Consider the following 12600-nt stretch of genomic DNA (forward strand, 5'->3'; position numbering starts at 1 on the left):
AGCTCCTCTCTGCATCCTTTCATCGCTACTTCCAAGTAGAGCCTGACCGATATGAGATTTTTGGGGCCGATGCCGATGCCGATATTGGGGAAAAAAAAAAAGCCACTATCCAATATATTTGCCGATATCTGAAATAGGAACATTGATATACACAGGATATATACTGTACATGAACACAAATGTGGACATGTGAATAACCAGTTGCATTTATCTTTGTTTTTTTTTCACAAAGATGCAACTTAGACAACATTAAAATGCTGTATAATAGTCTTATACTGTGGCTGTGGACCATATCAGACAGGAAAATGATAAATGGAGAGCCATATTTACATTGTTGTGGCAAATATGCACATAGAATATGTTTACAGTGTGTTTCTTGATAACCATGAGGAAGGCCACAAGTTTAAATGTTCCTGTTTTATAAATCTGTTCTCTAAAGATCTACTATTAGTGAAACTTTCTGTCTCCACACTGGTAGAATATGTCACAGGAAAGATAAACACCGTATGAAAGCTTTTCTGGTTTATGCTTTTCAAAGTAAAAGCCTGGTTTAGCTTGTCTATAGAGAAACTCCGTTCACTTGTAGAGAATGCTTTTATTTTGAAAAGTTCCCAACACACTTCCTCTATACGCTGAATCAAGTCGATTTGAGGACAGGGCTTTGAGAGCAGGGAGATGCGGCTGACATGCAGAAAACTCGCGCCCTGTGTGAAAGCCGCACCGGCAGGAACCGGAGCTGACACGCGTGGCACACGCAAGCCACAAAACACGATCCCAGTCTGAAACGGGCGTTAGTCCTCTACTCTGCTGCATTCGAACGGCGCGAGGACGAGGCTGCCTGTGAGTGCTTAGAGACGGAGGGGGGCCCACGGCAGCAGCACTGCTCAGTGAGAAGAGCAACGATACGTGCTTTCACGTCAAAGTCTCCAAAACTCTCCAGTAACACCAGAAAAAGGGGCTAGATTTGTCGCTTGTTGCTTTTTTGAAAAAGAGTCGCCAGAGGGGTCTGAAAACTCGCTAAATATAGCGATGAAGTCACTGATTTGGCAACACTGAGTGAGGGAGAGCTGCTGCTGCAGTCCGCGTCTGAGGGGGAGGGGACAGGCTCTCGGGCTGAGTCCAGCATGGAGACCCAACACAGAGCGACAGGAGCAGAGACAATCCACGCAAAAAAAAGTTAATAAATCGGCTACATTTTGGCCGATGTTGATTAATCTGTGAAACGCTATAATCAGACCGACTAATCGGCCCACAGATAAATTGGTCGGGCTCTACTTCCAAGCATCTCATCAGTGTCTGGGTCAAGCCTCCTCAGAAATCTGCTCCTCAGAAGTTTCTTACTCATCTTATCCTACTCCTTCCACCACCACCAGTGTCTAGACTCCATGGGGGGGCATCCCATCCTGCTGTCCGCCTTCCCCTTCAACTTCACGATGGAGTCTATTCGCCAAAGACATTTCAGTTTCAAACATTTCCAAACTTGTAAAATAAGTCGTTGTTAAACTCGTATGAAGCCTCTCCTGATTGAAATATACATAAAAGAAAAAAACTCAGTCCTCTCCATAACAATGACCTGCACAGTCAGGATCTGAGTGGGTCAGAACGCAGAGATACCAGTGAAGTTAAAAAGGAGGATGCTCTGTGTAAATGACTGAATAGTGTATTAATGTTTCTAGCATTTAATGCTGGATTTGTTTAGCATGTTTGATCTGTTTCTGTGTGTGTGTGTGTGTGTGTGTGTTTACTTGTCGAGGTTGATTGTCAATGCAGGCTTGGCTGTAGATATGTTTCAGGGGCTCATAGATCTCTGTTCCTCCCAGGTCAGCCTTCATCTCTCCAACTTTCTTCAAAGCCTCTTGCATGCTCTCTTGGCTGTACTCCACACTCTTCCTGCCATCACATCAACAAAATATCAAACCAGAGCACACAAACATGTGGACACATTTACACCAAAGACAGGAGCAGTTTAGTTTGACTGATTTATAAGGAGTGACTTACGGGAAGATGTGTTTATAGCTGCTACCAAAACTATAGATGTTGAAATAGCAGCCCACTGGTAAGCTCTTCAACAAGAGGAGTAGAGTATCCTTCAGGGGGAGGAAGAACAGGGTCTGAAAGTCTGACAGTTTTACAATGTGACCGTTTGGTTGTTTAGGGTTAATCCTCACAAAATGTTTGACATAAATTAGATAAATAATATATATATGACAAATAAAAGTAACAAGCATAATTATGAATTATCATTATTAATATAACTCTGAAAATATAATAATTTTAATCATTTTAATAATAATAAATAATTCTTTTTTCAATTATATAATAATAATAATAACAATAATAATAATAATAATAATAGTAATTTAATTAATTTATAATAAAATAACAGTCAGTAATAATGAAATACTATCTATATTATATTATCTTTATACCATATACTATGTTGATACTATTATTTTATTGCATTTATCTTGGTAGGAGGTATATGTGATTACAGGGTTTGTTTTTTGTTAGTTTGTTCTATTTCAGCTCCTACAGTTAGTCTAAAATAACTCAAAAACTTATGGACCCCATTTCAGGAAACCCATTCAAACTGATTAGATTTTTGACCTTTCTTCCCAGAATAATACATGTTTATCATATCTTGTCTGTCTGGGCTTTTTAACCATGTATAATTACTACTCTCCACCAGATATATATATATATTGACCATATTTATATAATAATGCATAAAACCAGTGATGCTGCAAAGTTGCAGCTGATAAAATATCTCCATGAAAATAGAATAAAATATTGTTTGATGGTACTATATCATCATTAATATGATTAATATTTGAGTTATTTTATTTCAATGACAACAGTTATAATAATAATAATTATTATTATTGTTATCTTATTTTCATTTATAATTACAACAACAACAATAATAATAATAATAAGAAGAAGAAGAAGAAGAAGAAGAAGAATTTCTACTATTATTATTATCATTAAAAACCCTTAAGGAAGGATGTGGGCATTTTACACCCTTTTTATTCATCATTTCAATGTTAGCTGTGTTCATGTTTATTGCATTGGTTGTAAACTATTACATTTTTTTTGATCATATTATTTCTATTTCAGCTCCTACAGTTAGTCTAAAATACAAAATATGCCCCATTTAAACCCATTCAAACTGTTATTTTTGACCTTTCTTCCCAGAATAATACATGTTTATCATATCTGGGTGTCTGTCTGGGCTTTTTTAACCATTTTTACTACTCTCCACCAGATGGCGTCATTTTGACCATATTTAGCATAATAATGCATAAAAACCAGTGATGCTGCAAAGTTGCAGCTGAAAAATATCTCCATGAAAATAGAATAAAATATTGTTTGATGGTTTTTGTAGCTACCGTATGAAAAGTGCTTAGCAGCTTAAGAGAGAGTGTGTGACAAAAGAGAATCCCAGGCTGTAATAATTCAACACAAATAATTACTCTGCATGTAGTATTTCAGAATAGTACATTTTTCTGGGTTTTTCATGGAAAGACATGGTGGTATCATTAAAAAAAATGGCATTCAAAGGATTAATATCTTAAAAATTAATAAATATTTGATAACAATAATTAGGTCAATTTTAGGTGAAAAAAATACTCAATAAAAGCAGAATAAAGTATAAATGTGTATTTTTATAGCTGCCATAAACACAGCTACTAATATTCAAAAAATCCCTGAGGGTTAAAATGATCATATTTATATTTTCATTATCATTAATTATTGTTGTTAACATAATTATTATAGTTACACTGCTGCTATTAATAATAACAACAATAAAAACAATCCCAATAACAATAATAATAATAATAATAATATAAATAAATTAACAATAATTACAGTAACAATAATAAATAAATAGTATTTTCTGTGGCTCAGACACAACCATGTAGGAGATACAACCAGTTGCTGCTTACTTTCTTGTTGCAAGGTCAGCAGGAAGAAACGATCATCCTACTGTGCACGTTTACTCCTTAACTGGAATTAATGTACATGTAAACGTACTTATGGTGAAAGAAACACTTTAAATATTATAAAATAATATTATCAATACCTTGGCACTGTCAATGCGACTCTGAGAATTCTTTGTGTCCATGGAACAACCCATACTCCCAGAACGATCCAGTAAGAACACAAATTCTCCACATGAAGCGACAGAAGACATGAGAGCCTGGGGAAACTCAGGGTACAGACTCAGCATCACTGCAGGATCACCCATCACAGTTCCTGAGACACAACAAACATCACATCTGGCTTTTACTGGTTATTCCAGCATCTACAGCTGCATCTAAAAAATACAACAAGATCAGAGCTGTCCATAGTTTACTTTGTCTCATAAAAAATGAAATATTTCAAACTTTTTTACGTTTTGATGACTAAGGCTTACAGCTCAGCTTTTCAGTTCCATGGTCAGTGATGGTTTATGGTACCACTGTGCTTCATCAAGTCCAGAGTCAACGCTGTCAGCCAGCTACCAGGAGATTTTAGAGCACGTTATTCTTCCAGCTGATCTCCTTCTTCAACAGGACCTGACCTGTCCACAGTGAGGCCAGGACTACCAGAAACTGGTTTACTGACCATGGTGATACTGTGTTTGACTGGCCAGCCAACTGGTCTGACCTGACCCCACAGAGAAGCTCTGGGGAAATGCCAAGAGGAAGATGAGAGACGAGGAAGGCTGCTATCAGAGAACCTGGGCCTCATAACACCCCAGCAGTGCCACGGACTGATTGGCTCTACGCAGCGTTGCATAGATGCAGTGATCTGACATGTCTACAGTCGCCATGGTTACTGTTAGCAGTTCTCTCTGAGTTTACTCCTCCATGTGTTTTCTTGCTCTGATTGGCCCGACTTTCATCCAATCACCCTCTGAGTTTTTAAAAGGCTCTGCTCTTGCCCAAACACTGTCTATGAGAGGTTTACCAGATGGATGTGTGAAACAAATCCATCTGGCCTGCCAGTTTAGCCAAGAGCAGGATAAAAGCATAAAATAGGCAAAAAAGGGATGAGCGTGGGAAAAATGGGCTAAAAGCAGTAAAAATGGATTCAAAGTGGCAAAAAGGGAAAAAAAATACAAATAAGGGAAATGGAAATACACAGACAATAAAGGTTGACAATTAAAGCCTACTGTTTAAGCCTGGAAACAAACTGATTTAAGTGACTTGCAATGGAGGTCAAAGTTTCTGTTTTCTAAGGTTTTCTGGGAATAATGTTCAAATAAAGACATAAAAGAGCCAGATGTGGCTCAGGAGCCAGGCGGTGAGCATCACTGTACTAATATTTAAAGATAGTGGATTTTTTATTTTTGTGAGCTGTGAGTCAAAATCATCAACATTAAAACAAAAAAGCCTTGAATATTCCACTCAGTAATGATGAGTCCAGAATAAATGGAAGTTTCGATTCTTGAATTAGATCACAATAAAAGAAACATTTTCCTGATTTCTTAGATGTACTTGTGTCACTCATCTGAAGGAGGCTGAGGATAGCGAACCTTGTAAAATAGGAACTCACCAGGTTTAGCAGAGGCCTCTCCTGCCTCCACCACAGCAGTGGGCTGGTGGGCATCTTTGTAATAAATCAGCAGCTCAACATCTCTGTCAAACTGGTGTCCAGCAGCCAACTTGGTCTAAAGGTCAAAAAGACATTTAAAAACATGATAACTTGCTCTAAGAATGAGAAACCATCACAGTCTCAGACACACTGGTGCTCCGGCTACCGTGGCTTGGGTTTGATCCGAGGTGAGATACTGAAGAGGCTCGAGGGAACAGTTGGACTCGATCTTAGACACCGGACGAGGAGAGGACACCCGGGCACAGAAAGACAGACTGTAGGGCACCTTAGAGGCTGGAATCGAGGTCACACGAACGACACTGTCTGTGGGACCTCCACTTTCTGTGGACAAGTCAGAAAAGCTCAACTTAGATACTAGTCACAGTTAAACACAAGAAAAACAAAACTCCACAGTCGGGCCTGCAGCCTTGTTGGCAGCATTTAGCCACAGATGTGCTTTAGTGTAAACCAGTGGTTTTCAAAGTGTAAGGCGGGCCTCCCCTGGGGGGCGCCACAGAGCTTCAGGGGAGGCACGGAACCATGAACCAGAAAAAGGCGATTTGCCTTGCGAACCTCTGCTGTGCATGGAGCTAAATGAATAAACTTAGAGTTACTAGAGGGACTATGCTATAGAGCAGTGTTACTCAACCCTCAACCAAAGAGCCAAATAGTTGAAAAATACCTTTGCAAGAGCCACAATCTAAGAGGTGAAAAGTGGCAAAAACAGCTTGCAGTAGTAATAAAAATAGGTTAAAAGCAGCAAAAATGGTCAAAAAGCAGCAAAAAATGGGTGAAAATGGGCGAAAAGTGGGTGGAAAGTTACTAAAATCAGCAAAAAGCAGTCAAGAGTGGCAAAAATGGTCAAAAAAAGAGGAAACAAGTGGTATGTAATTACAAAATAAAGTTTAAATGGACAAACAGTGGCAAAAAATGGTTAAATAAAGGGGAAAATTTTGGATAAAAGTTGCAAAAATTGGGAAAAAAGTGGCAAAAAAAATGTGAAAAGGGGCAAAAATTGGTAAAAAAGGAAACAAGTGGTATTAAATGGCAATAGGCAGCTTAAATGGATGAAAAGTGGCAAAAAAAATGTTTTTAAAAAGGACAAAAAATGGGATAAAAGTGGCAAAAATGGGATAAAAGTAGAACAAATGGGGCAAAACAGGCAAAAAGAAGTTGCAAAATGGCCAAAAAATATGAAAAAGGGTATTTAATGGCATTATAACTGAATAAGAGGGAAAGGCAGATGTTTAAGGACATTTGCAAACCAAAATATTCAAAATATATTAAAGTTAAAAATGTTTAAAGATTAGACATAAATGTTTGAAATGTTGTTGTTTAACTGTTTTTTTCAACATGAATCATTTTTGTGGTGGGGGTCCACAGAACGAACAATTTCCTCTCAGGGGAGGCTCACTCTCACACACTTTGAAAGCCCCTAGTGTAAATGGTAATGTAGCTTTAGAGCAGACACAAACATGAAGATATCATCATTGTGAAGTAATATATCCACATTGATAAGTTTAACTGCCATAAATATTATGTCAATTGAGTTATTTGTTTGCACATTTAATTTAGTAATTTATTTTTGTTTGAATATCTAATTTTATGTACCTAATGTAAGGTAGGAACCATTTAGCTGGTACTTGTTGATGTGCAGAATTGAAGAAGCACATGTGACAAGCAAGGACAGTGCTCTACAGGGTGAAGACTTTATCAAGCAGCATGGCATCTCCTCAATGAAAGACATGGTGAGCCTTTTGTTACTGCCAAGGCTTTTAGAGACAAATTACATGCATGGCCAAAGACAGCTTCAAGAGGAAGTTTGTAGACTTCTTGCGCCGTTGTGAATCTGCCATGGCCTATAATGAGAATCTGAATATTCTCAATGATGGAGTTGAGAATCAAAAACCTACTACTAAACTACCTGACTGGTTAAGCACCAGATGGAACAGACAGGCCACACAATACCAACTGGAACACAGACGTTTTCCAAACTTCAGTTACTTTGTGGCATTCTTATCAGTAGAAGCCAGCATTGCTTGCAACCCTGTAACATCTTACCAAGCTTTACGACAAAGTGAACAAGCAAATCCAAGATGAAGAGCTTTAATCCTGCTGGCTCCAAGAACCAAACTGTAGGTACAAAGGCCTTCACAACCAACATTAGTGAGAAGAGCATAGTCACATGTTTGTTCTGCAAGAAAAGAGGACATGGTCTACATAAGTGTCATCAGTTCCTTGAGAAGCCAGTTGCTGATCGAGTCAAGTTTGTTCAAAGCGAGAAACTGTTCAGGCCATCAATCTAAGAGCTGCAATAAGCGGACGGTCTGTGACACCTGTTCAAGGCGTCACCCTACATGCTTACATGAAGATCACTCAAAACAAGAGCAAGAACCAAAGAAAGCACAGCCCAAGGAAATAAGTTACAATAAGGAAAGAACCCCACAGTCAGCACAGGCACAAAACGTTGCAAAAGAAACCACATCCAACAGAGTTGTACATGATTGTAATAGCACTCAGACTTCAGCCATAGCACCTGTCTATGTGTCAACACAAACTGATCCAAACAAGGAAGTGCTTGTTTATTCTTTGCTAGATTCACAAAGTGACTCTTCATTTATTCTTGAGGAAGTGGCTGAGGTATTAGATGTGAACAAAGAACAAGTGAAACTGAAACTATCTACAATGTCATCAAAAAAAACAACTGTGCCATGTAAAAGACTTAATGGTCTACAAGTAAGAGGGCTATTCTTTTCCAAGAAAATCACAGCCAACAGCTAACACTCGTGAGTTTATTCCTGCTAATCGGACACACATCCCAACTCCAGAAACCGCCAAGGCATGGCCTTAGTTGGAGCATCTTGCAGAACACATTTCTCCACAAAAGGAATGTGAAATTGGCTTACTCATTGGATGCAACTGCCCACAAGCACTTCTTCTGAGAGAAGTTGTATGTGGAGAGGAAGACCAGCCATTTGCCCAGAAAACTGACTTAGGTTGGAGCATTGTGAGTTATGGAGACCCACCTGAACATTATGGAGATGCATTTGGTGTGAGCCATTGTATCATTGTAAGGCAAGTGAAGCCTGAACCCAAGCCTTCTGTCAAGTTGAAACGTGAAGTTCACTTTGTTTGTAAGACTCACATCAAGGAAGTGCTCCCCACAGAAGATATAATAAAGGTGCTGGAGTCCGATTTCATTGAAAGACTTGGAGAGGAAGTAACTCTCTCAGGAAGATCTTAATTTCTTGAACAAGATGAGAAATGGGATCAAACACAAACAGGATGGTCATTATGAAATGCCCCTACCTTTCAAACAAGACAGACCAAATCTACCTGACAATAAATCTTGTGCTGTTCAACATCTAATGTGCTTGGAAAGGAAGCTCAAGAGAGACCTGCGGTACTGCTCAGATTATGTGCAGTTCATGGAGGACATTATCGCACGAGGCGATGCAGAGAAGGTCCCAGAGACAGAAATCGCCAATCAACCAGCCTGGTATATACCTCATCATGGGGTATATCACCCTCAAAAGCCTGGGAAGATTCGCGTTGTCTCCGACTGTTCAGCAAGATTTCAAGACACTTCACTAAATGATCACCTTCTGACTGGACCAGAACTCACCAACACCTTGGTGGGAGTTCTTTGTAGGTTTCACAAAGGCCCAATTGCAATAATGTGTGACGTGGAACGCATGTTTCACCAGTTCCATGTAAGGCCTGAAGACCAAGACTATTTAAGGTTCTTTTGGTGGGAGAGCGGTGACTTACAGTCTCCACCATCTGTGTTTAGGATGAAGGTCCACCTGTTTGGAGCAGCCTGCTCACCTGGCTGTGCCAACTTTGGCCTTAACCATCTAGCAGCCGAAGGTCAGGATCAGTTCAACCAAACTACTGTCAATTTCATCCAAAGAAATTTTTATGTCGATGATGGACTGGTGAGTGTGGCATCAGAGACTGAAGCCATTAGGCTAGTCAAGGAAGCAATGGATCTTTGCAGCAAAGGAAAGCTCAGATTGCACAAGTTTATCTCCAATAGCAAGAAGGTATTGGAAGCAATACCTGAAGAGGAGTGTGCACAAAGTGTTCAGGGGCTGAACATTGCTTTGGGAGAACCACTCATGGAAAGGGCCCTTGGTGTTATATGGTGCGTGTCTTCTGATGACTTCCAGTTCAGAGTTACCGTCAAGGAACACCCAGTGACTAGAAGAGGAGTGTTATCAACTGTGGCTTCCATTTACGACCACTTGGGATTCTTAGCCCCTTTGATTCTCACTGGGAAGCAGATTTTACAGCAGCTTTGTTGGGACAAGGTTGGATGGGATGAGCCACTCCCAGAAGAGTTCAGGAGACAGTGGGAATCATGGTTGCAAGACCTCCAAAGTTTGTCTAAGGTAAAGATCAAAAGGAGCTACACTCCAGCAAGCTTCACAACCATCAAACAAAATGAGCTTCATCACTTCTCAGATGCAAGTGTTGATGGTTATGGTGCATGCTCTTACCTCAGAGCAGTTAACACTGATGGAGACGTCCAATGCTCACTAGTAATGGGGAAGGCACGTGTTGCACCCACCAAAGTCAACACCATACCACGGCTTGAATTAACTGCCGCAGTGGTAGCAGCAAGGACAAGTGCTATGCTCAGAAATGAGCTTCAAATTGATGATCTCCAAGAACATCCTTGGATACATCAACAATGATTCAAGACGCTTTCATGTGTTCATTGCAAACAGAATCCAAAAGATCAAGTCAACTTCTGATCCCAAACAGTGGCACTTTGTACATTCTGAAGAGAATCCTGCAGACCATGCCTCGAGAGGGTTAACAGTCGATCAGTTTGTTGCCTCCAGTTGGTTTACTGGCCCAGATTTTCTTTGGGAAAGAAATTTCCCCATAACAGATGTAAAAGTGGAAGAGGTCAGTAGCAATGATCCAGAAATGTGAAAGACTCAAGTATTGAACACCACAGTGAAGGAAGATAGGTCTCTGCTAGAGCATCTGTCAGAGTTTTCAGACTGGAGGAGAGCTGTTAAAGCCATTGCTCATCTCAAATGTCTGGCCAAGCAGGTTAAGGGTCTCAAACCTAAAGCTAATGAAGCAACAAGTATTCAAGAAAGACAGGAGGCAGAGCTTTTCATTATCAAAATGGTTCAATCAGAGGCATTCAGCAGTGGGATCAAAGACCTGCAACGACACAAGGAAGTAAAACAAAAAGACAAAACAAACAAGCTTTGTCAGCTAAGTCCATTCCTGGATGAGCACGTGGTGCTCAGGGTTGGAGGGCGTTTGGCAAGATCCAGCCTTCACCCATATTTTAAGCATCCTGCCATGTTACCTAAAGTAAGTCATGTATCCAATTTGCTTATCAAGCACTACCATGAGAAAGTGCATCATCAAGGAAGAGGTATGACTGTAAATGAGCTCCGATCCAGTGGAATATTGGTTATAGGATGCAGCAGTGCAGTCGCCTCAAACATTTACAAGTGCACAACTTGCAGAAAGTATAGAAGGACTGCACAGGATCTGAAGATGGCAGACCTGCCAAAGGAGGGAATGGAGATGACACCTCCATTCACATACTGTGGCATAGATTGCTTTGGACCATTCTGTGTGAAAGAAGCAAGAAAAGAACTGAAGAAGTATGGTCTTCTTTTCACTTGCATGTGTTCTAGAGCAGTACACATTGAAGTGCTCGATGATCTAAGTACAGATGCCTTCATAAATGCATTACATGTGTTTATTGCAATACGTGGAAATGTAAGACAGCTGAGATGCTATCAAGGCACCAACTTTGTTGGAGTTAAAGGAGAGTTCATGAATGCAATGAAAGACCTAGATCCTGAGCAGCTGAAAGAACATGGATGCGAGCTCATAATGAACCCTCCATCCTCAAGTCACATAGGAGGTGTATGGGAGAGGCAGATAAAGACCATTAGAAGTGTCCTAACTGCAATCCTTGATCAGTCTGCACAGAGACTTGACTGTGCTTCACTAAGAACCTTTCTGTATAAAGTAATGGCTATCATAAATAGCAGATCCCTAACAACAGAGCACTTAAATGATCCTACAAGTCTTGAACCCCTTACACCAAATCATATACTTATGACGAAATCAAACATTATCTCGCCCCCACCTGGTGAATTTGTAAGTCAGGATCTTTACCTTCGCAAAAGATGGCGCCAGGTTCAGTTTCTTGCAAATGAATTCTGGACAAGGTGGAAAAAGGAGTACCTCCTTAATCTTCAGAAAAGACAAATGTGGCAAAACGATAAGAGAAATACAAAGGTAAACAACATTGTCATTCTTCAGGAGGATGATTCTCCAAGGAATCGATGGAGATTGGCAAGAGTTACAGAAGTATATCCTAGCGTTGATGGAAGAGTTAGGAAAGTACAACTGTTCATGAGTGACTCAAACTTAGACAGTAAGGGAAAACGTATAACTAAACCTGTCAATTTGGAAAGGCCTGTACAAAAGATAGTTTTACTGGTTGAAGCAGAGTAAGGATTATTGATGGTCTCAAAGTAGATTAGCTGTAAGAAGAAGAGAAGAGAAATTATTTTGAGATGAGGTGAAATCACAAATATTGTGATTTGGTGGGAGTTTAACTGCCATAAATATTATGTCAATTGAGTTATTTGTTTGCACATTTAATTTAGTAATTTGTTTTTGTTTGAATATCTAATTTTATGTACCTAATGTAAGGTAGGAACCATTTAGCTGGTACTTGTTGTCCAGGGGGAAAACTTAAGTTGATGCGCAAAATGAACGTAAACAACACCCTGTCCAACCGCTCCTTCATTGGCCTCTCCCCAGGCAGTGACAGAAGGACGTCCAGGATACCAAAGATGACTCCTGTTCACTTAGACCTGCCATTCTCAAACAGCTTGCTGGTCACATGTGCTTCTCCAGTGACCAGCAAGGACAGCGCTCTACAGGGTGAAGACTTAAGTTTGTATTTTTTACAATATCATTTTTTTTCTGGAAGATTTATTTCGAAGGACTCATTCCCCTCTCAGT

The 12600-nt window shown here is 39.8% G+C and overlaps 1 protein-coding gene across 1 annotated transcript in view; it reads right to left on the reverse strand.

Moving 5' to 3' along the window:
- The window catches only part of LOC121524218 (von Willebrand factor A domain-containing protein 5A-like), a 31189-nt gene that overhangs the window by 15376 nt on the left and 3213 nt on the right, over positions 1–12600 (reverse strand). The window contains exons 2-6 of the mRNA XM_041809492.1: positions 5747–5922; positions 5542–5656; positions 4085–4257; positions 1999–2087; positions 1746–1890 (exon numbers count right to left, since the gene is read on the reverse strand). Of these exons, the coding sequence (XP_041665426.1) occupies positions 1746–1890; positions 1999–2087; positions 4085–4257; positions 5542–5656; positions 5747–5922 (698 nt within the window). The remainder of the gene's footprint in view (positions 1–1745; positions 1891–1998; positions 2088–4084; positions 4258–5541; positions 5657–5746; positions 5923–12600) is intronic.

This window comes from Cheilinus undulatus, linkage group 16 (genome assembly GCF_018320785.1).
Source record: "Cheilinus undulatus linkage group 16, ASM1832078v1, whole genome shotgun sequence".
NCBI classification, from domain to species: domain Eukaryota; kingdom Metazoa; phylum Chordata; class Actinopteri; order Labriformes; family Labridae; genus Cheilinus; species Cheilinus undulatus.